This window comes from Anthonomus grandis, chromosome 9, assembly GCF_022605725.1.
Source record: "Anthonomus grandis grandis chromosome 9, icAntGran1.3, whole genome shotgun sequence".
Taxonomy (NCBI): Eukaryota; Metazoa; Arthropoda; class Insecta; order Coleoptera; family Curculionidae; genus Anthonomus; species Anthonomus grandis.
Window position 1 is genome coordinate 10,015,429 of NC_065554.1, and position 24,252 is coordinate 10,039,680.

The following is a 24,252-nucleotide window of genomic DNA, read 5'->3' on the forward strand; positions in this document are numbered from 1 at the left end:
TTCAAATTTCTTTTAAATAATGCAATATACAGTGTGTCCAAGATAAGGATGTCTATCATGAGGATCTCGGCAGCTATAGGAGATACGAGGTTGATTAAATTAGAGAAAAGTTGCGCATTTTAGAGCCTAACAATACGCCGTTTAGAAAGTTTTAAAATTTTAAGTAGTTCCGGAGACATTCGAGAAAAACCGAAATTTGCCGATTTCGTTTTTATTTTTTTCTGACGTTATTTAAAGAGATATGGAAAAGCAAAAGACTTTCTCATGGCCACTTTTTAAGCTCTAAAAAATAACATTGCGAGATTTTTCCATCCTTAACTTAATTTTTTTCTACGGTCCGTAAAAAAAGTACACCCTGTATAAAATAGCATATTTTTTGACGATTACAACGATGTATGATACAATATGTCAAGAACTATTTTCCTCAGCTGATCCTCAGATTCAAAAACACGACTGTAAACATAATTTTTGCAATAGCCCCAAAGAAAAAAGTCGAGCGGAGTTGTCTAGGGAACGAGGAGGCCACGGTACTGTTCACGGAAATCTGTTCGATAGATACTCTCACACTCGGATTTTATTGATTGTGTGAAGAATAAAATGTCTAATCGAAATATTTGTTCAGTGGATGGTTGTGGAAGTCGAATAACAGATCAGATATCGTTTTTTAGGTGCCCTAAAGATGAAGGAATGTATATACCAAATATAGATTCTATTAAATAAGCTTTAATTATCTTTATATTATTTTAACTCAACATTCTATTTAATCCTTTACAAGGGAATCATATTAGTAAATGAATATTGCAAATATAATAATTATTTATTTAACCACCCTCGTATAAAAAAATAATAAAAAATTATAATATATTATGCGGTCTTAAATGAAACAAAAATTTTAGGTGTCAAGCTTGGAAAAATGCTCTAGGGCTTATAGAATCCCATAGATACGCGGATAATACTCCAACGCAATGTTATAACTGTATTAGAATTTGTAGTTTGCATTTTAATGATGACAGTCTTACAAATTCCTCGAAAACCCGAATTCATTCGTATGCTATCCCATCGATTGGAGCACCTACCCAAACAGGTTTTTTTTTTTATAAATTCAAACCTAATCAAATTATTTTTTATTGATTTTAAATTAAAATAATATAGCACATATTGTAGACGATGCACATTTTCCTAAAGCCAGTGTTGATGCCATTGTTCAGACAGAACCCTTCGAAATAAATGAGCCAAAGCAGCCGTGCTAAAAGGTAAGATATATATTTAAATCAAAATACCTAATAAAAAAAATAAAAAATAAAATAAAAAAATAATACGTATAAATAGTCGTTATGTTTTTGTAACATACATAAAATAAAAATATTGCGCCTTAAAAATCCATTGTATATTTGATTATAAACGGCATAAATTAGTTCAGTTTTTCATATAAATTTAATAGATAATATTGAATATATAATCTAAATTAGCAAAATTAGTTGCAGGAACCCAAACGTCAGTAAAACTTTCAGCAGATACGACAAGAAAAGTTTTACTTAAGGAGACAGTAAAAACACTAGAAAAAACTATTACTACCCACACCTGCAAAAGAAGCCTTGAAACAGAAATTACCATGGATGACGTTCTGAAATTTTTGGAATCAAATTTTTCTGAAGAAACATGCAGTCTGTTAAAAACTCAAATGTTATTGCTAAATAAGGACTCAAAAGCACGCAGGTATACCAATGAATTTAAACAGTTTGCTCTAAGTGTGTTTTTTCAGAGTCTAAAAGCTTACAAATAAATGTCCACATTTTATCCTCTACCATCAAAGTCTACATTAAACCGTTTTACATAAAAAAAGATTATAGATATTTAGTTACACGTAATTTCAATCAAGATTGCCTCTTCACTGCACTTCTTTGGTGAAACTAGAAGTTGTTGTGGAAATTCAAAGAATCCTACTCCTAGTCAATTTTGTCGAGCCTTTAAAAAGGTTTTTGCGTTAGGATATTTAGATAATGTCGAAACAGCTAATTGTATAGATGATGGCGCTAAAGTCCTATTAAATTTAAATCCCGATTTTATTAAGAGTTGCAATAATATATGCAATTATTCTTCCACTAAATATATTCCTCTTCGAGTTCTTACCAACGATTATGTAAATTTAAAAAACGCAGAAGGAAATGCTTTAGTATATAGAGCTGGATATTTATTTAAAACATGTCTCTCACGTCACTCTTTAACTATCTAACTATTTTCTAATATAATTATTTTTTAAGTTATACACAATTTTTTAAGTTTATAGATAAGGGTGCGTATTTTATATATATTAAAATTTATAAATGCCGATATTAAAAAAGAAAAATCTAAAAAAAAGGTAAAGATGTTTATGTAAGCAAGCTTAACTATTAAAACATTTGTAAATACTCGTAGTACTTATGAATCATACTAAATAATTATTTAATATAAGTTGATGTGTTTCGTATTTAGGTTAAAAAATATGTTTAGAATGAAGTTATTTTATTATTTCAATAAAATGGTCAGCCTCTCCGTCCATTTATAATGTACCTACTTATTTTAATAAAACTTTAACCAGTCTTTGTAATTATTACCTTTGTGTCATTTACAATAATAACCTATATACTTAGTTTTATATCCTACAATCCCAAATATGTTCATGACCAAATAGGTACAAACAGGTAACAAATTGATGCAAATAGGTACTCGTGTATTGGTATTAGGAGCCTATGGAATTTCCAGCGTTCCCCTACACGCAGGTAAACACTATCAATTACCAACTTTTGGCTTTTATTACCCCGGTCTCCATAAAGCTGGCGCCGAGTGACCCAACTTGTATTCTATTCTGTAAACTTTGCTGAAACCAACAGTTTCTAACCTTGGCAAGAGGTAAGTTGTCCAAGCATTCTTTCAAATCGCGTTCCAATAAGTTGCGATACCGCTCCGAGGTAAGGGAATTGTTGTAAAAAAAGAGGCCTACTGAATCTGTTCCAAAAAAGCCAATTTACATATTAAAACCGAAACGGTTCTGATGTCTAGCCATTCGGTGTACTCGGGGAATATCTCTTGACCAGTAATGGGTGTTCTTCCGGTTAAAAATTTCATTGTTTGTAACCATGCTCTCGGCGGACCAGATAATCCTATGGGAAAATGTTTCATCCTCCTGACACTTCCTGGTGTACCATTCACAAAATGTTCTGCCTTGACAGATTCTGAATTAAACGGGTGGTATTTTCAATTTTTCTAGCAGATATTTCCGAATTTTCAGTTACAGCTAATACCACATTATTTTCTTTTTCTTCATTGCCGGGCTTATTTCTTGACAATAGCTACTGGCTTCTCAAACACAACATACTGCTTCAGATTGAAAACCAATCGTCTGAAAATGTTTGTACTAGGTTGTTTCCTGTCTGTATAGTTATTTAAATACATACGACCAGCTTCAACGGCGTTGCTGTAGCATAGAATATAACATTTCAACATATCAAACTTTTCCTCAGGTAAAAAAGCGTCTTCCATTTTGTAACAAAAAAAACTAGCAACAAGACGCAAAAACAGAGTTCAAAAACACAATGTCAACTAAATTTATCAAATAATTAAAACTATTTAATTCACCTAAGATAAAAAGAATAAAAAATAATGGTTATAGTAAAAACTACTTTGACATTTAATTTTTATTTAATTTTGATATTTTCTCAACGTCATTATTTCACAGCCTACTAGGTCCATCAGAGCTATCGGAATTGAATAAAAAATATAATTGTTGCTAGTTTTTTTTGTTACAAAATGGAAGACGCTGTTTTATCTGAGGAAAAGTTATGTTGATATATTAAAATGTTATATCCTATGCTAAAGCAACACCATTAAAGCTGGTCGTATGTATTTAAATAACTATCCAGACAGGAAACAACCTAGTACAAAAAATTTCGGACAATTGGTTTTCAATCTTAAGCAGTATGGTGCATTTAAGAAGCCAGTATTGTCAAGAAATAAGCCCTGCAATAAAGAAAAAGAAAATAACGTGGTATCAGCTGTAACTGAAAATCTGGAAATATCTGTTAGAAAAATTAAAAATACCACTGGAATACCAAAATCTACTGGCGCAGAATATTTTGTACATGGTACACCAGAAAGTGTTAGGAGGATGAAACATTTTCCCATAGGATTCTGATCTGACGAGAGCATGATTAAAAATAATGGAATTTTTACCCGGAAGAACACCCATTATTGGTCAAGAGATCATCCCCGAGTACAGCGAATGGCTAAACATCAGCACCATTTCGGTTTTAATATATGGGTTGGCATTTTTGGAACAGATTTAAAAGGCCCCTTTTTTTTCTCTTTCCTCGGAGCGGTATCGCAACTGATTGGAACGCGATTTGGAAGAATCCGTGGACAACTTACCGCTTGCCAAGGTTAGAAACTGTTGGTTTCAGCAGGATGGTGCGCCCGCACACAATGCCCTAATCGTGCGGTAGTATGTATCGAACAGATTTCCGGAAAAATGGATAGGAACACATTCTACAGATTCGTGGCCTCCTCGATTCCCAGACATAACTCCGCTCGACTTTTTGTCTAGGGCTATTGCAAAAATTATGTTTACAGTCGTGTTTTTGAATCTGAGGATCAGCTGAGGATAATAGTTCTTGAAGCATTTGACAGCATTACACCTGATATGTTAAGAAGTGTTTTAAACTCGACTGTTAAAAGATGTTATCTGTGTTTAGAGAATAATGGTAATTTGTTTGAACATTTGTTACTATGATTTAAATTAGTATTTTTGGGTTTCTAGTAGGTAGTTTTTTAATTTAATAATGTGTATTACACCATACTCAGCGTCATCATTTCACTGCCTACTACATCAAAACCATCGGAATTTAATAAAAATTCAATTTTTAACATTTAAATATTCTAGGAACATATTGTGTCATACATCATTATAATCGTAATAAAATGTGCTATTTTATAAAGGATGTACTTTTTTTACGCGCCATAAAAAAAATAAGCTTCGAAACGAAACGTCGTACGAAAAATCTTGCAATGTTATTTTTTAGAGCTTAAAAAGCGGCTATGAGAAAGTGTCTTTTGTTTTTCCATATCTCTTTAAATAACTCCAGAAAAAAAATTAAAACGAAATCGGCAAATTTCGGTTTTTGTCGAATATCTCCGGAACTACTCAAAATTTTAAAACTTTCTAAACGGCGTATTGTTACGCTCTAAAATGCCAATCTTTTCTCTAATTTAGTCAATCTCGTATCTTCTATAGCTGTCGAGATCCCTACGATAGACAATTAGACATCCTTATCTTGGACACACTGTATATGTTTCATGAGACCCTGGAATTTTTTACTTTTGTTTGGTTGATTAGCATGATTCTTTTTACCGATAAAGTAGCGCTTACCAAAGATAGCATTATGAATTTATATAGCTCGCGTATATAAGCTGATGAAAATCCTCATTCCGCTATGTCATCGTCAATCAATTAATATCTGGGCAGGAATCATTGACAATTTTTTGATTGGGCTATTCGTATTACCGCCACAATTGAATGGAGAACTTTATTTAGAGTTCCTTAAGAGCCATTTTCTAGATTTTATAGACATTTGCCACTTGCGATCCGCAAAACATGTATCTTATGCATGACGGAGCCCCACTTCATTTCAGCGTTGCTGTAAGGAACCACCTGAATAAGGTCTCCTCATCTAACGCCCTTGGATTTTCACCTATGGGGTCACCTCAAAACCTTGGTGTATTCAACTCCTGTCGATACTCGGTAGGAACTTTTACAGAGAATCAGGATTCATTGTGATGTGATAAGAAACAATCCAGGGTTGTTGTTGCGAGTACAGCTGCAGTCCACGATTCGTCATATCCGCGAGTGTATCAGACATCACGCAGCCCAAACTACTTATGAATTGTTTCGAATTATTAGTTTCTTTCTTTATTACATTTCTTTTTTCAGGTTGTTTCTACATAAATTTACATTTTATTAGGCAGTTTCGTTAGGGTGCTCTTAAAAGAACCAACTGCATTTTTAAAAGCATGTACTTTTTCAAATTAAACAACTTAAAATGGAACTTCTCTGTTGTTTAAGTAACTATCGCTAAAAAACAGGGAAATATCATGGTTCTTTTAAATTAAAATAAAACAGTGATTCGTTAATAATGTTTTTCCTGGAAAACGGTTAATTCTATCGATAATGAACAAGAGTTCCTTTTCTTTAGTTTAAGGTTCAAGCTATCCATATTTATTATTTCACAGTCATTATCATACGGAGTGCTAAAAATTTAAGCATTATAATGTACAACCTAATCTGCCCCTGATAAATTAAACAAAGTAAACATGTTTTAAGGACTCTGTTTTAAGAGGTCCTTAGTAGTGTTGATCACGTAAAATTTTTATTAAATTATACCAAGTACTTTAAACGGAATTCAAGAGAAACCGATTTCCAGCGACCTCTTAAAGGGAGCGTATCTTCGTAGGGAGTTCTATATATTTTTTTTATTTCCTACCTGAATGAGAGATTTCTTACTTTTTCCGCAAAACCCTATATAAATACATATATTTATTGTTCCAGAAATAAAGTCTACATGCTGGTCTCAGGTTAAGGTATGATCTAATATAATGCCTAAAAATTTTGGTTTATTAACTATTAACATTCTTGCATTTGGGATATTTATATGTTCTGGTATGTTCAATGCAGATCTTTAAGTTTTAAAAAGTACTATGCTAGCAAGCCAATTATTACCTAGTATCATAATGTCTTCCGTTTTGAAAATAAATGGAGTGTTAAGGGATGTGTTAAGGGAAAAAAACTAGTATTATCTGCAAGTTGGTGGTTTTAAAGATATTATCCTTGATATTATCCAATTGCTAGCTAAGTTGGTAGGGAAACTTTCCAGACTTAATTAGGTTATTAATAATGTGTAAAAACGGCTTTATGAAAGCTGTTATTGCATATTTAATTAAAAAAGTGAGTATACCATCGTGACAACTGCTGTGCTCTTTTTTTCAAATTTTTAACTATGTTAAAGATTTCTTTGTGATCTATCAACTCTACAGGACTACTTACAAAATTTTTAGTCTATACTTGTATTTTATTCATTTCTTCGTTTTTATTTCAAACTTGTTATTTAATACTCATTTCATTAATTTTTATTGTGATTTTAACGTAAATGTAGTTTATATTTTCAATTGTAATTTGGTAATTGTGCATATATTTGTTGTTTTTGACGTAGACTTTCGACATAGTTTTGTAAATTGCTGTCAATAAAGAAATTTAAAAAAACTTAAAACAACTTTTTTTGTTGAAAGAATTTGATTTAAACTTATAGCACTTACAAAATTGTTTCAATATGTTTATTATATATATTAAAATAGTAATAGTTATTATCTTTGTTCACTTACCAACTTTATTATACAATATTAATACAGACGGTGTCATAAAGCCTCTATTTTAAAATGAACTCCTTTTGCGAAGTCCTTTTAAAAAGTAGGATACACCGTATTTAAACTAATTATGTATATCACAAAAAATCCATCTTCACCAAAAACTTTATAATTATCGCGGCGATTTATCTAGTTAACAATCCCGATTGAAACTAGAGTATAATAATACTAGTTGAAATCCAGATGAGGTTGCAGTTTCCCATAAAAACAAAATTAAAATTAGTGCGTGGGATCGAACTTATTTTAATCCAATATGCTTGTTTCGCTTGTAGCAGACATTATCTGTCAAAATAATAGATTAGTTTGTTTTAGAAAACGGATTTGAACCATCGAATATTTTATTTTTATTTGATAATTCTTAATTTCAGAACATTAAGTATTAGTTTGAGTTACTATTTTTATTAACGTGATTTGGTATAAGTGTAGAATACTAATATTGTTGATTACGGATATTAAATAAGTGTACAACGAGTTCAATATAAGTAGGCCCAGTATAAATAATATTTAGAAAGTGTAAAGGTTCTGAATAGTCTTTTTTCGTGAAAATCGTTTTACTCTAAAGCGTGAAATGGAATGGAGAATGTGTACTAGGAATGAGGGCAGACAATTTAAGCATTTGTTGTGACGTAATAAAGTTTTATTTCATTAACTTTGATTTTTTTTTCATTTATTTATTTTGACTGTATAATTATTAACATAGCTTAGAGTAGCGGCGTACATTTGACTATGTACTAAAAAAAAAAACACACCTCTATTGAACCAAAAATCTCGCAAGTATCTTACCATTTTGAAATCTAGATTAGATACGACAACTTTTAAAACCACTTGCCAAACAGTGTAAAAATATAATAGTAATAAATAAGTATAATAGTATTAATATATATTTTCTTATCCAGGACAGATAGCTAAAGTTGGGAAATGATGGTCAAAAGACACAATTTTTAACAAGTTAATTTCTTAAATTTTTTATAATCCTTAAGCGCACCTGGTCTATTGTCCTTTTTCGGCTTGTCATTGATTTTCGACACCCCGTATATTTGAAATCAGAAAATTCCTCTCTTTTTAACTATGAAGTTATATACAGGGTGTTTTATAAGAAAAAACTGACCATCTGTCAAAAAATGTTTTTCTCGCAAGAAATCGCCCTATTTTCATGTAATTAAAAAATTCCTACATTCTACTGCCGAATTGCCTCGATAAAGCTATTTAATAAATTGAACTTTTTCGAAAGGACCATAAACAGCCGTAATAAGTTGAGAAAAAAATTAAAAGCGCTTTAAAATTCCGCAGTGTAGCATGCAGTAAAATGAGGCATGTCGATATTATTCTTATTCTGTAAAAATAAAAGCAGCAAACACCTGTCAGACCATCGGAGCCGGCCTCCCATTAACGATATTCCATTCCCTAACCTGTGTACACTACTAGGAAATTGTTGGTTTTCATCTATAAACCAGTAACAACGAAAAAGAAAGTAATAAACTAAGACAGAAGTAAGTTTTTTTATATAATACTTTAATTTTGAATAAACCAAATTAAATAAATAATTTCCAATCGATCTTTTTGAACTTTCCGTTGATTAAATCTTTTATGTGTTTAAAAACCAGTAATTTGCATGTCGCTGCATTTTCAGCAAACTGATTTTCGATAAATATAACGATAATGTGAATCGGACAGGCAAACTGCCAGGACTTCCCGACAACAACATTATGCTATTTCTGGATAGCGTAAATGTCTTCAAACGATTCCAAGTATTATTTCATAATAGATTATATAATTTTATTTCTATTATTTAATTAACTATGAATAGTTTATTATCTACTGCAATTATAAAACAATATTATAAAACACTTTCTAACTAATATAGAAGGTGCTCCTAAATATCATGTCAATATTGAATAAATACAGGATGTCCCAAATTGGAGGGTAATCATTCAAAGTCGGTCAAGTTTTACCTTGCATGATGGTAATCTTGAATTATCATTAATTTTAACTTTTCGTCTTTTAGCAATCATCATCACCTCTTTTCTTGACACCACATTGTAATATATCAGCTATACATAGTCAAAGCCTAATTAGGTACTTTCCGTAAGACCTTTAAGGGAATGTGACAGACAATTTTTACAAATTTTTATCCTCAAAATGTTTTATAATATACAGTGCTTTTCTTTGAAGTCCCCCCCCCCCCCCATTTATTTTTTGAACGGGTCAAAAAAAATTTTTGAAACTTGGCATAAGTAAATTGGTCTATAGATACTATTTTTCACTGTAAACTAGGTAGTTGTAAATTCCAAGATGGCGGCTGGGCGACATCTTGAGAAAAAATTTTAAATAGAAAGGGGGGTCGTGTGGTACCTCATTTTAAAGGTCTCAATGAGTACTTTATAACCCTTGTACTATACTATACAAGAATTATAGTACAAGAGTAATTTACCGGTTAAGGAAAAATATCTTAAAATTTTTTTTCGAGTTTTTTTAATAGCTATTTGGTTTTTGGAATGTCTAAATAATGTTCAATAACCTTTAACGTGAAATGTGACATACGAGGGCGGTTCAGTAAGTCTTTAGAAACCAAAAAGTTAATCTTTAAATCCAAAATTCAAAAATTATAAATTATTTGTATATTATTATTAAAAACGTTAATAAAATCGCAACAGTGTATTTTTTTGGCTGTTACTTTTAGACAGGTCAAAACGGAGGCCACCGAGTCCATATAATAAATATTAAAAGTACTCAATAAAACCTTTTAAATGAGGTAACACAAGATTTCTATTTAATGCATTTATTCAAGATGGCGCTTATGTGTTATTTTGACATTTAGAACTGTCGTTTTTATGTCAAAATAAAATAGTGACGCATTTATTTTCGTACACTGATTTTTACCTATTCAAAAATCATAAAAATGTAAAACGTTAAAATAAAAAAAAATACTTTTTTATTAGGCCGCCATTTTGAAACGAGTTAAGATATGGGTCTAATATTGCAGGGTTATAAAGTACTCATTGAGACCTTTAAAATGAGGTACCACACGACCCCCCTTTCTATTTAAAATTTTTTCTCAAGATGTCGCCCAGCCGCCATCTTGGAATTTACAACTACCTAGTTTACAGTGAAAAATAGTATCTATAGACCAATTTACTTATGCCAAGTTTCAAAAATTTTTTTTGACCCGTTCAAAAAATAAATGGGGGGGGGGCTTCAAAGAAAAGCACTGTATAATTGTGATACATCACTGAAAAGATAGTTAAAAAGCCCACATGGAAAAAGCTATAAAAACTGCCGAATTTTAAATGTGACCTTGTCATGAATTTTAAGTGCTAAAAAAGCATAAGAGGTACATGCACGGTGGTACGCCAGTACATTTTTCTTCTTTGGCCTGACTATTTTTAGAAGAGGCTTATTCTAGACCTAAGCACCTTCAGTTTTCTTTCTGGTCAGTCATCTCAAATCTTTAGTAAATAACAGTAAATAATTTAAGAAATACTAGCACATTAATTTGACATTATTAAAAATACATCAGGGATATTTCAAAAAGTATGGGCATCAATGAGAGAAGAAGGAGCCGTGCTTATTGTCTAAATGAAGTAATCTTTAAAAGATATTGTAAGATAATTCTGAAAATTATTTATCTTAAAAATAATAAAACTCATAAAAAGTACAGTGGTGTGTATTATGTTTCTAGATGTTTTCCTCAAAAATATCAATAAGGATATCTTTTAAGACAAAAATATAACTAATAATTTATTCTATTTAGCTCTAAATTGACATTTTGTAGAATACAGAAAAATGTTTTTTCTTTTACGACTATTTGCTGTAGAGTTTTATTGTGTTGCTCGTAGCGGCATAAAATAAACGACGGAATAACCTCTATCGTATTGAGTTATATTATTTTGTATTAACATGACCTTCATCTTTTAAATTTCAGTTTCTGGGTATTTATGAAGGATTTCATATAATTGAATTCTATAATAATAAAGAGCAATTAAAGCAGAATTTCATAAGAAAAATATTTAAAAAAAGTTCTTTACATATGTAAAAACATAAATACTTTTAAAACTTTATTCTAAAGAGCTTCTGTATGTTTATTTGAAAAAGTCACATAACTCAACTTGCTATCAGTTAGTGAGTACTAAAAATCCTGTATATATATTTTCATTTGTAATTAATCAATTAACTAATTTTGTATTTCGAGTGTTTTAATTTAAAGCTAAATGAACTAGAGAAAAGGAACCACGAGACGACAGGAGAGAAAGCGGACTTGCAGGAGTGTTTGATAACGCATTACTTGAGGAAGGCAACATCACACATACATCTTTGTTTTTGTTGGTTCTGCCAAACTGGGAGTCCAGTTGCAGGGAAATCCCACCAACCTGGAAGCTAGGTTACTAAAAAATTCTACAAAACTGGAAGAAAGGTCTGTCACACTCACCAATTTAAACAGTGAGCTTAAGAAAAAGCTAAGAAAAACGATATTGGAAAACGATGACAATTTGAAAAAGAAATTAAGAAAAGAATACTGGAAAAAATTTCTGTATTGGAAAAGCGTATTCTTCCATTGATGGAGGACAAGATCCAGGAAGTGCAAAAAAGAATCACCACATTGGACGTAAACACTGCTGCCTTGTAGAACTCCAGCAATGGGTAACAAGAACGAAGTCCGTGCTAATACGAAATCTGTTGAGTTAATAGGCCTCACACCGCCTTTATGTTATGATGATACTACGACATAAAATATTTATCAGCGTTAGTTTGAACCACATGCAAAAACAAACGGTTCATCTCCCAGGGAGAAGACGACTGCCGCTAACTTTGAGAGGAGATACTACTGTCATCCTGCAGAGAATGTCCTCCGAAAAGCAGGAAATCTATGACCACCTGCTGAGGAATAAGGTTGCGTTATGCGGAGCCACCCCTGAAACATGGCTACCAAAAGTAATTGAAAAATCGGTGTCAGTCCTTGCAAATATTTAAAGCTGCTATTAAACGTTTGGTCGTTCAAGCATTCCTAGATGAACTGCATGATGAAGAAATGAAGCAGGCCTTTTACTACTTAGCTAGAAGATGCACTCACATAAATCACGCTTGAATTCGAAGCTGCCAGGAACACAAACAAAAATCGGGCTCGTGGCCGTAATTTCAGGAGAAGATGACTTTGGGGAATTTGTCAAGCGAATCATTAAGGAGGTTAATGGTGAACGGATTCGCCAGAACCGGAACTTGGACTGCCACGAATATGACAAAATAGATCACATAAGAAGACACTATTCAGAAGGCGCCAATTCTATTCCCGCCAAGCAAAGGTCTTTGCGAAAAGGCGATCATCGACCTGTATTCAGCAAGTCCTATTAAGAAGGCCCTATCCAGAGAACTGCAAGCATTGTTAGTGGGCAAAGAACAAATACGCTAATTTGTTAACTACCACTATCGCTGACGATACTTAGCAAAATTGGGATCCTCTAAAAGACCCGGAGCAAAATGTCGATATCCAGACAGTCCTAAACATGATAAAGAATGAGAAGAAGCCAACTTGGGAAGAAGTTGCAAAGTGTTCTTCCAGCGTCAAGTCATATTGGGCATAATAAGACTTTTGTAAGCCACTTGGGGCAAAAAATAGTTGACCGCGATGGCAAAGAGGAAAGAAGGCAAATCAGTGTGCCTTATTGTCGGGTTACGGAGTTGCTAGAAAAAATTCATGCCGCTGTGTCAGAAGTATATTTTAGAGTAAAAAAGACTGGGAAATGCGGGATAGATTTTACTGGGTCAGTAGCAAGGCAAGCGCAAGGGAGTGATGCAGGAAATTGATTGTAAGCAGAAAGCTTTAAAGTGCAACAATGTAGAAAGCCCCTTTGAAAGAATACCTATTGCCGTTGTCGGCCCGTTTCCCGAATCAGAAATCGTGATGAACTACTTCAGCAAATAGGTTGTAGAAAACCCTCTACCAAATAAGAAAGCCTCTAATATAGCCGACGCTATGGTAAAATGAATGAATTTGCTGATTTGGTGTACCTTTAAAGCTACATTTGATCAAAATTTAGAATCCAACTTGTTCTAGAAAATCTGTAAAACGCTTGAATTCAAAAAAGCGAGTACTCCTCCATTACACCCGCAATCAAAAGGATTCTATTCAAGGTTCTATTCATAGAACCATTAATCTGTATATGGTTAAAATAGTTTTTAGCCACCAAAGAAATTAGGATAGCTCGCTTCATTTCCTGCAATCTCGATCGATCAACCGTCTGTGAATGCGGCGGAGACTCTTCGGCTCGAATAATGATGGGAAGAGAACTCTCTCGGTTAGTTACCCGCGGAAAGGACGTGAGCGAGCTGCACAGAAGAATGGATGTCATTTATAGTCAAGTTTTCATTTCCATTTAAAATGTCAGCGATCTGATGAAAGACGCATTTGATGTCAATGCCAAAGACTAAAGTTGCAATAACAGATACTTGGTTCAGCTTTACGACCCTAAAAGATGAAAGGTTTTGCCACCAAAAATTTAAACATATAGGACTCATCCTGAGGCGGGCCATACAAAGTTCTGGAAGTCATCAATGATATCTTTTACAGTATTTAACTAACCCAGTCCGTTAAAGTGACATTCGAAAGAATTTAAGAGCTACATCACTCTAACCCCAGAGTCGGGCAAGCACTCAAGAAAAGTACGAAGAGACTGGTAGAATGATTTTCTACCTGGTTACCAAAGAGAAGTTAGATCAGAATCCAACCTATATGAATGTTTGGGATTCTTTTTATTGTCTAAAGGAGTAGTTACTTGCTAAGGAACTGAGAAGCCTAGAAATTTCCAAGTCGGCGTGCGGACTGGATAACTTAGACTGCAGAATGACTTGAAGCATCTTAGAACTGCTCTTCAAGTTTACAGGTGTGGAAGTTCTAGTGTGCTAATATACTCCTCAGGATCGTTTTCTGTTAAAAAGCATGGATTTTTACTTTAACAAGGGGTTCTGTTGCAAAAAGGGGAACCGCCGATAGTGACATCCACTATCTTTGGAAGGTAGACTAGGATAGGGGCAGTGTAACGATCTTAACATCCGCGAATATACCAGCTGTTCTCCGGCGTTTGCGAATCATCTCGATGGAAGGCGCAGCGGGCACTACTCGCGACATCTTGTGGACCACGTGGAAAGTAAGCGAATGTTCCGGAAAATGCTCTATATAAGAAGCTGTCCCTACTACGAGACCAGTTTAAGTCTGAATATTGGCGAGATTTTAAATTTAAATAAATAGCAGGAAATAAGATACAATATCAGATTTTAAAAGTTCCAATTAAGCCAATAATTGATATGGCCTTAAAAGATAACAACCTACGAGACCATAACTACAAGAAAAGCTTCGTATATACAGGGCGTCCATTTAACATTGCGGTAATCGATTGCAGCTAAACCTTAAAACGGAAAAAACCTTTAATAGGGGGAATATTAATTGAGTTAGAGGGGCTACTCTTTAAAATTAGTTTGTTTGATACAGGGTGTCCCAAGAAAGCGTGGTACATAATTTTATTTTTTTTTTAAATGAAACCACGTATATTTTTTTCTGAAATGGGAGTCTCATCTAACTCTCTCTTTAACGCTAAACCTGTTTTGCCCTAAAATGCTACGTTGCCTAGTTATCAACAATTTAAAGAAATCAATCAAATCACGAAAATCAATGTATCACTGACGACGTTTTTTATCTTTTTAAAAAATCTATATAGAGTCCTTGGCTAAGTTCATTTTATCTTTCAAAATTCCAAAATTATTTTTTTTTAAACAGGGTGATCAACATCGTTACTGAAATAATGATATTTTCAATTCAATTTTGCACTATTTTTTTGAATGAAACATTTTGTATCTAGAAACGCGTTTTGTTAGAGTATTCTTTTATCTTTAATCTGATACCAACAAGTTTGCCTTTATCTTTAACCGTTTTGTCAAAATTTGTTCTTAAAGGAAGAATGACACATTTTTTTATAGGCATTACAACGGTTATTTTCACTTGAAAAGGATAAGAACAAACTGGAAGCGTAGAGTGCAAAAAACAAGCTGGAACAAAAACAGTTTTAAATGAAGAAATCAAATTGACATTCACCAAGGCGGTTGCGGAAAATCCGACAATTAGAGTAAGACAAATAAGTAAGGACATACAAATACAGAAATCGTCCGTAGGAAAATACTACAAGAAAAATAAATATCACTCTCATGAAGTTCAGTTACATCAAGAATTCACCAAAAACATTAGCGACATAGTTAAGAACATTATAAAAAAAGTTCTATCACAAAAATTGCTCAAAATGTCTACCGTTTTGCTTCAAACACAAATCAATCCTATGTGCGAAAGATCTTTTAACTGCACGAAGCGTAGCAGGCGTAATACGTCTAAAACTCCTGTATGCGCTTCACCATATCTTCCCTAGATGCATTGCGATAAACTTCGGATTTAACACTTCTTCACAAGAAGAAATCCAAAGGCGTTAAATCCGGTGATCTAGAAGGCTATCCAGTAGGACCTATCCAGTATAAAGTTTAATAAATTTGTATACAAAAGTTAATTTAATAAATAACCTAGCCTTCCAATCCATCTATTAATAAATTGGTGTGTGAAATGTTCCCTAACATTTGCACTGAAGTGAGCTGGTACGCCATCCAACTGTAGCCACATCTGATGCCTTACAAAGTCGGGAAGATCTTGGGTCAAGCGTGGAAAATCCTCTCTTAAGAAATTCAGAAAATTTTTTCCTGTTTCACGATTTTCAAAAAAGTATGGACAAATAACAAAATCATATACTATTCCACCCCAAAAATTGATGCTCCATCTGTAGTGAAAATTATTGACAAAAACTCGACGGAGATTTTCATGTCGTAATAATAAAAGTTACCATTTTTGTGGAACGTACATTCGTCAGTGAAAAGCAAAAATTTAAAAAAAAAATCATTTTCTGCTGCTTGATTTTGTGCCTATTGATAAAAAGTTATTCTTTTTTCAAAATCATTTTCGGCAAATTCTGAACATGATATGCAAAACTGAGCATGATAGGGATTATATTTGTTTTCCTTGAAACTTTTTTTTAATTTGGATATTTCGAAGTTCTTACTTATTTGTCTAATACTAATTTCCGGTGTTTCTACAATCGACATGGTGACTTTCAATTGGTTTTTTTATTTAAAACTGTTTTTGGTCTAGTTTGCTTTTTGTACTCTACGGTTTTAGATGCTCGAATCGTTCTTATTTCTTTAACATTCTATCATCAGTATGTCGGTTATTAGGAAATTTTTTCGCACATACTCTTGAAGCTAAAAAACAGTTCTCAAAGCATTCACCAATAAGGTAAATCATATTTACTAGTTCTCGCCGAGAGTAATTTATTTTGACATAAATTTACTTAACATGACTGATAAGTAAAGATTATAATTCACATACATCACACAATAAAGAATAAATAAATCATGGCAAACTTGTAAGAAAAATGTTCATATTTTTAACTGAGATAAGCACCAGGGATTAATATTACTTGTCTCTACTACTATTATTTTAGTATGGTTCTTACAGCTATTGATTTTTTTTCTTACTAAAAAATGTTTAAATAGAATTGAACAGAGTGACAAATTGCTTGGCACTCTAATGCCATAAAATATCTATTAATTGTTTTCTGTCGTAAGTGTCGTAATACCTATGAAAAATTGTGACATTCTTCCTTTAACCAACAAATTTTGAGAAAACGGTTAGAGATAAAGGCAAACTTGTTAGTATCAAGATAAACGAATGCTTTATCAGAATGCGTTACAAGATACAAAGTATTCCATTTAAGAAAAAGCGCAAAATTGAACTGAAAATATCATTACGATTTTGATCACCCCGTATAAAAAAAAGTAAATTTTGGAATTGCGAAAGATAAAAAGAATTTAGCTCTACATAGATTTTTGAAAAAAATATAAAAAATCGGTGGTAAATATTAAGATTTAAGTAATTCATTGTTTTCCTGAAAATGTCTTTAAATGGGCTTATAAAATTAAAAAAAAAATATATATTTTTCTAAAAATATATACAACATAAGTTTATAGGAATAATAACGTTTATTTCAAGTTGTTAGGGTAAGTATTTGCAAAGTTATAAGGCTGCTGTTCTAGGATTTTTTATACCTCCCGAGATTCCGTCCCAATTACGCGCTACGTCATAGACGCCGACGCGACGCGACGGTGTATTATAGAGCGCTCGCTAGCCAGCCAGCCACAGCCTAGTGCCCAGGCGTTATTTTGACAGGGTGGTTTTGTTTCTTGACATTTTGACTTTTATTATTGACGTATTTTGCTTATTGACTAATTACAATGGAGCAGGGATTTGTTCGTGGTCAGTCAGACAACTTACCCATTATATAAACGTAAAGATTTTAAAACTATAAATTTTATTCAAAAAAAATTAAAAATTAACTTTTACTTTGACACCCTGTTTTTCAAAAACTAAGCATTTTTCTTAGACAAGGAAAATAACTCCTGAAACGAGCTGCTTGCCACCAAATCTGCAAAAATGTCATTTGGCAATTATTTTTCCTACGAAATTTAAATCAAAACACTGAACATCCTACTTTAATGTAATATCCAAAAAGTATAGATTTAACCAAAAATTTTACTTAAAAAAACCAAGAATCTCTTAAAATACACTCAAAAACAACTAACCGTGTCACCATAATGCGAGAAAAATTCGACTCACTTCGTTAACATTGTAAATATAGGCTAATACCGGTCCAACCATTTTCCTTGCCTAAGGCGTTTTTCGACATAGAACATATGGACATATGAACTTATTAAAATACAATACAATATTTATAGCAGGTATGTGGAGCAGACATTTTGAAAAACACAAACAACAGCAAAAACATGCATAATAATAATATTAACAAAGCAGCGTGCGCGGTCGACATGCTAGCGTCGGTCGTCGCGTCCACTTGGGCGCCTGTGACGTATCATCCCGGCCGCGCTGGTACAAGGAAAAAATTAAACATGGCGTATTTATTCGAACTTTGAAAATTAATTGTGAAGTAACTATAAATGCTAGAGAACTGAAATAAATTGCTAAATTTAAGTTGGAGCCTGCTCTTTTTTACTAAAAAATAATCGAATTATCGTTTCCAAGCTCATTGTTAATTGAGCAACGTCGCATTTTAGGACAAAACAGTTTTAGGGTTAAAGAGAGAGTCGAAGGAGACTCTCATTTCGGAAAGAAAATATAGGTGGTTTAAAAAAATTAAATTATGTACCCCGCTTTTTTGAGACACTTTGTATTAACGAAACTAATTTTAAAAAGTAGCCCTTCTATCTCAATTAACATTCCCCCTATTAAAGGCTTTTTCCGTTTCAATATTTAGCCGCAATCGAGCATCGCGATATTAAATGGACGCCCTGTATAACGTTGGCACCTACTGCATATTATTGCTTATCATCTACCATTGATATAATAATTATGTTTGGTAATGGTACCAGTGGTTAAGTAGTAAATACGTTAGTTGCTACATAAATTTGCTACATGTTGGAGTGCCTAGGTTATAAAACTCGGTAACGTCAGGTTTAACGGCTGTCAAGAAGTTGGTAGTACCTTTTCTAGCTTTTTTCAGTCAGTTATGAAATAAGTGACAAACTTAATAATAATTCAGTTAGAAGCATAAAAATATCTTAAGTTTAAATGATCTACAGATAGGGTTTTATGGACTTTCTTATTAAACCTCCAGCTTTTGTTTTTAACTTATCAATAAGTTTAAGCAAATTTTAATTAAAACCTACATTATTAATGGGTCCTATAAAATGCTTGGTGTTATGTTAAGCCGATCTTTTAGTTTTGAAGAAACCATGAGACTATACAATGCTCTTGAGAGGCCATATTTGGAATATGCTTGTATGATCAGGCTACCGACAACTGCAATAGATAATAATTATAAGAAAAGTATAGAAACAATTTCTCAGACAGCATAGCCTTTATACCTTAACCCTTTAAGAAAAAAGAGATGGTCTCACGAGAGCAGTTCTATTAATTTTATTTATTTGCAATTACCTAAAATACAAACTGATATAATAAACTATGTATATACATCTAAGAATATCAAAAATTAAATTGTTAACAATTCATGTTAACAATTTGGAATACATTCTTGAATCAAAACTCAATGCTAGACTTCTTCAGCCCTGAAGTCAAAGGTGCTCTTAGAGAACTGCTCGGCTTATTGAAGGTATAGGTTAAGAGTTCAGTTTTTATAAAATATTATTCTGCCAAAGTTTTTGTCGATTTTTGTTTTGGATACATTAAAAGGACTCTTCAGTTATCCCATTCTTAAATATTCTTCTAGAGTATTGTTATATAAGTTTTATTCGATCCGTGAATGCCTATTTTTTTAGAACACCACATGTATGTTCGGCTTTTCGATAGTATGACTTAGTTCTGTGTCCACTCAAATTTCTCATATTTGTCAGGTAGTTCTCAAGCAACTTTCATTTCTTAGGGCAATTTGTTTTTCCTAGTGATCAACGTTGGTATATTGGTATTTAAGGTGTTCTTACTTATTTTAAATCTACTACATTGATTTCTACAATGCCTTGCTATAACGATGAAACTAAAAACTCGGTCAAAAGGAAAAATGATGTAATGCAGTCTTTAAATTTTAATAACTTAATGCACTGTATTTTTTTTACAGATTGTAAACAGTAGCTTTTATTATTTCGTTTCAAGCTTAATCTGAAATAGTTTCCTTTAAAATTTAAGTAGTAATAATATTTTTTCAAAAATAACAATTTTACATGAATAAATAAAAATAGAAATATGTTAGAGAGCCAAACTCATAAATTTCCTTGGAGACTTTAATATTAATATTAAGAATCGATTTGAGTATAGGAACCCATGTCCGGAAATGTGTCACTACGCCACTACGGCCCTAAGACGCGTTAAAATTTATAAAAAACATTAATTACCTAAATAGGATCTGCTGCGTTTATTTTTACCTTTTGTACATGATACCATAACAACAATTATTTAAAATCAACGCTTATCAATGTCAATTCTCAATGCCATGTTTAAAAATTTTATAGCTTAAAATTTTTAAACATTTATTGCTAATGGAAAACTTTACCAATCAAGAATTGGAGGATATACATTTGGCATACGGAGCAACAAACTACAATGCACGAGCAGCATCGCGGTTGTATCATGAACGTTATCCCGAACGACAGCACCCTGGATACAAAAAGTTTATTGCGGTTCATCGGCGGCTCTCTGAGACAGGCATGTTTAAGACCAAGATGCATGATACTGATGTTGCTGGAACCGTAAGAACGGTCGAATTTGAAGAAGAGGTGCTTCTGGGAGTTGCCGATGAATCATCAAATAGCACACGTGACGTCGCTAAGAATATGAATGCGAGTAACGCTTCTGTCTGGCGGGTACTACACAAGCAACAACTCCATCCTTACCACTTCCAGAAAGTTCAAGGTATGACTGCAGCCGATTATCATCCTAGAGTTCAATTTTGTCTATGGCTTCTGGATCACATCATTGCACAACCAAATTTTTTACGATATGTTTTGTGGACCGATGAAGCCTCTTTCACAAGAGATGGTATTTTTAATAGTAGGAATAGCCATGTTTGGGACGAAGAAAATCCTTATGCAATTTTTCCAAGAAAACAGCAGAATCGTTGCTCTGTCAACGTAAGGGCAGGCACTGTTGATGATTATTTAATTGGGCCATACCTTCTACCGGAACGGTTAACAGGATCTATTTATCTGCGTTTCTTGGAGGAAGTTCTCCCATGAAACTCCTTGAAAATGTTCCACTAAACGTTAGACAGCAAATGTGGTTTCAGCATGATGGAGCGCCGGCTCACTTTGCTGTACAAATACGCGAGTATTTGGCTCAGCGGTTTGGGCACCGTTGGATTGCCAGAGGTGGAGCAGTTTCTTGGCCTCCTAGGTCACCCGATTTAACGTCGCTCGATTTTTTCTTGTGGGGACATGTAAAGTCTTTAGTGTACGAAACTCCCGTAGAATCAGAGCTAAAGATTAAACTTAACTGGACGAATAACAGCAGCATTTGAAATCATTCAAAACGAGGATCAAATTTTTAGTGTAGTCCGCCGAAATCATGTGCGGCGTTTAAATCGGTGTATTGAGGTTGGAGGAAGACATTTTGGACAATTGTTGTGATGGTATCATATACAAAAGGTAAAAATAAATGCATCAGATCCTATTTAGGTAATTAATATTTTTTCTAAATTTAAACGCGTCTTAGGGCCGTAGTGGCGTAGTGATACATTTCCGGACATGGGTACCTGTACTCAAATGGATTCTACTGTTGCACTGAACAACCCCTAGAAGTTTGATCCCATAGTTCTGAAACACCCTGTATAGATATGTTAATCTGTCATGAAACGACTACATAAAATCACTGTATCGTGGAAACCAGACATAAATTTTCTTGCACAGGACTAAATTTTTAAAACTGGTTACTGACAAAAGTTTCAAGTATCCGAAGGCTTGTTAGAGAGAAGATAATATAGTGATCATCAATTTTAATGAATTAAATATTAAACATAATAAGGTAATTTCTTTTAATGGCTTTATGGCTAATGTTCTTCAATAAGTTTTAAATAAGAGGATTTTAACTAAGGTAATTACTTAAGTGGCTTGTAGGATGCCTGAACACCGTCTCTTTCCTTTAAAAGTGGATAAACACTCCTAATCTCACCCTATATCCTAGTATACCGGAGTTGCGAACGCGTGCATACATGGCACTTTATAACTTAATTTATTACTTACCCTCTTAAGTTCACTAATAAAAGTCAATCCTGTATTCTTAGCTGACTGGAAGTAAGGAACTATTGACTCAAACTTCTCCTCAATAACTTTCATCGTCTCTTCATCCACTGTTTCTTTTCCCTGAAGGGATGCTTCTAAATTATCCATTTCCCTTTAACAAATTATATGGTTAGAAAATTTTTATTTACAATCTAGCTAACTAACCTATTCACTATATCCGCCTCCATATGAAACTTAACGTAAATTCTAGCTAGCTGCAGCCTGTTTTCTATTAGGCTTTTCAGCTTCATCCAACGGTTGTGTAAACCTTCAACTTTTGAATCTACATCTCTACGCTCGTCATCTTCCAGGTACTCAAGAATTGGAGGCAAAGTGAGAAGAAGTTGATTGATTTCGTTACCTTTGGTCTAAAATGTTACAAAACTATTTAGAAAGACTTCTACATAAGTAATGAATCTTTACCTGTAAGTCAACCTGTAATTCATTATGCAACTGCAAAAAGTCTTCAGCTAATCGTAGGTCTCCACCAGTATCTTGATGTCCTTGTAAAAATGCTTCTGCGATAGTTACTAGCCAATTGTATATCTCATCATGTTTTTCATAGAAGTTATTCAGAGCAAGGCTTAGTCGCTTATTTTCTTCTCTGTGAGCAGTACATAGTCCGCTTAATATAATTTTCATGTTTTCTAATTCTTGAATCATTTTCTTTACACCTAAAAAATAATATTGTTGTAAGCCAAAATAAATTAATACCAAGCAAATTGGGTGCTTTAAACAAAAAAATTACCATTTTTCTATAGGAAATTGAATATATGCATTATATTGGATTAATAAAATTATCTACTGAAGGCAGTCATTAAAAAAATGACCAAAGGGGGGAGAAAGTAAACTCAAAGTCCAAGTCTCATAAATCAAGCGTCTATTAAAGGTTACGCGTTTCGCCGCATTAGGATATAACGTTAATAACGATACACGATGGTGTAAACTTATTTTATTTTATATTTTTATTTATATTAGCGTGAGTCAGTGTGTATACTTGTGTTACCGAATAGATGGAGTGGTCACATAATCGTTCTGCGCCGGAGGTGTGGCCTAGAGCCTCGATAGGGTTCATGACTTGGGGTTTTATTTAATTTTATTAGTCGAGCGGCTTTAGATCGTTTTGGTTGAATTTTCTGCTATTCGAATATTTGAATCTTCGCAATATTGAAAAGTTGAGATTGTGTTTATTTTTTTGTTAATTTGTTTGTTAACAAATAATGGCTGACACGCCACGTACACCCCCATTGTCACCCCCCAAGAAAAGAGTATGAAAACCATTGCTGAAAAGGAAGTGATTATGAACATATATAAATATATACATATTAATAAAAGATAAAAGCAACTTAAGTAATTCTCAAAACCAGATTATGATCATAAAATTATATTTTATATTGGCCGGGTTCATCAGAAAAAAGCGCTCCTGGAGCGCTCGATTGTTGCTCAGGTATGACAATTTTTATTGGTCCTTACTATTATAGGCAAAACTTTCAGCGCTCAGGTAGTGCTCGGTTCTGATGAACCTGGCCAATTACACCCTAAATGTTTGACCTGGCACGATTACTTAAAAAGATTACCTATCCCTTTTCGGTAAACCCCAATATATTAACATATCTTTGCATAACACAATACTTAAAAGAGATTATTATATCATTACCTCACAACCCAAAATCGGTTTGGACCCATTTTACAGGCGACCGTATTATATTTAAAAAAAAAGCTGCTTACAAAGCAAAGCTGTACGGTAAAATAATTTAAAATAAGTAGGCATAATTCTCCTCGTCTAAATCTGTCAAGGTTGCATCGATGGGCAGGCCTATATTTCGCGCACATCATTTACTCCATCTGTTCGGTAATCCGACTATAGTTTTTGTATTTAGATAGGTCTGATGATGCCCTAATGCGGCGAAACGCGTAACCTTTAATAGACGCTTGATTTATGAGACTTGGATTTTGAGTTTACTTTCTCCCCCCCTTTGG

At 33.2% G+C, this 24,252-nt stretch overlaps 1 protein-coding gene across 4 annotated transcripts in view; it reads right to left on the reverse strand.

Annotated features, from left to right (window-relative positions):
- Positions 1 to 24,252, reverse strand: part of LOC126740641 (titin-like) — a 216,822-nt gene that overhangs the window by 47,108 nt on the left and 145,462 nt on the right. For all 4 annotated transcript variants that reach the window (XM_050446754.1, XM_050446751.1, XM_050446753.1 and 1 more), the window contains 3 exons: positions 22,696 to 22,946; positions 22,438 to 22,640; positions 22,234 to 22,384 (listed from right to left, as the gene is read on the reverse strand). In XM_050446754.1, coding sequence (XP_050302711.1) covers positions 22,234 to 22,384; positions 22,438 to 22,640; positions 22,696 to 22,946 — 605 coding nt within the window. The remainder of the gene's footprint in view (positions 1 to 22,233; positions 22,385 to 22,437; positions 22,641 to 22,695; positions 22,947 to 24,252) is intronic.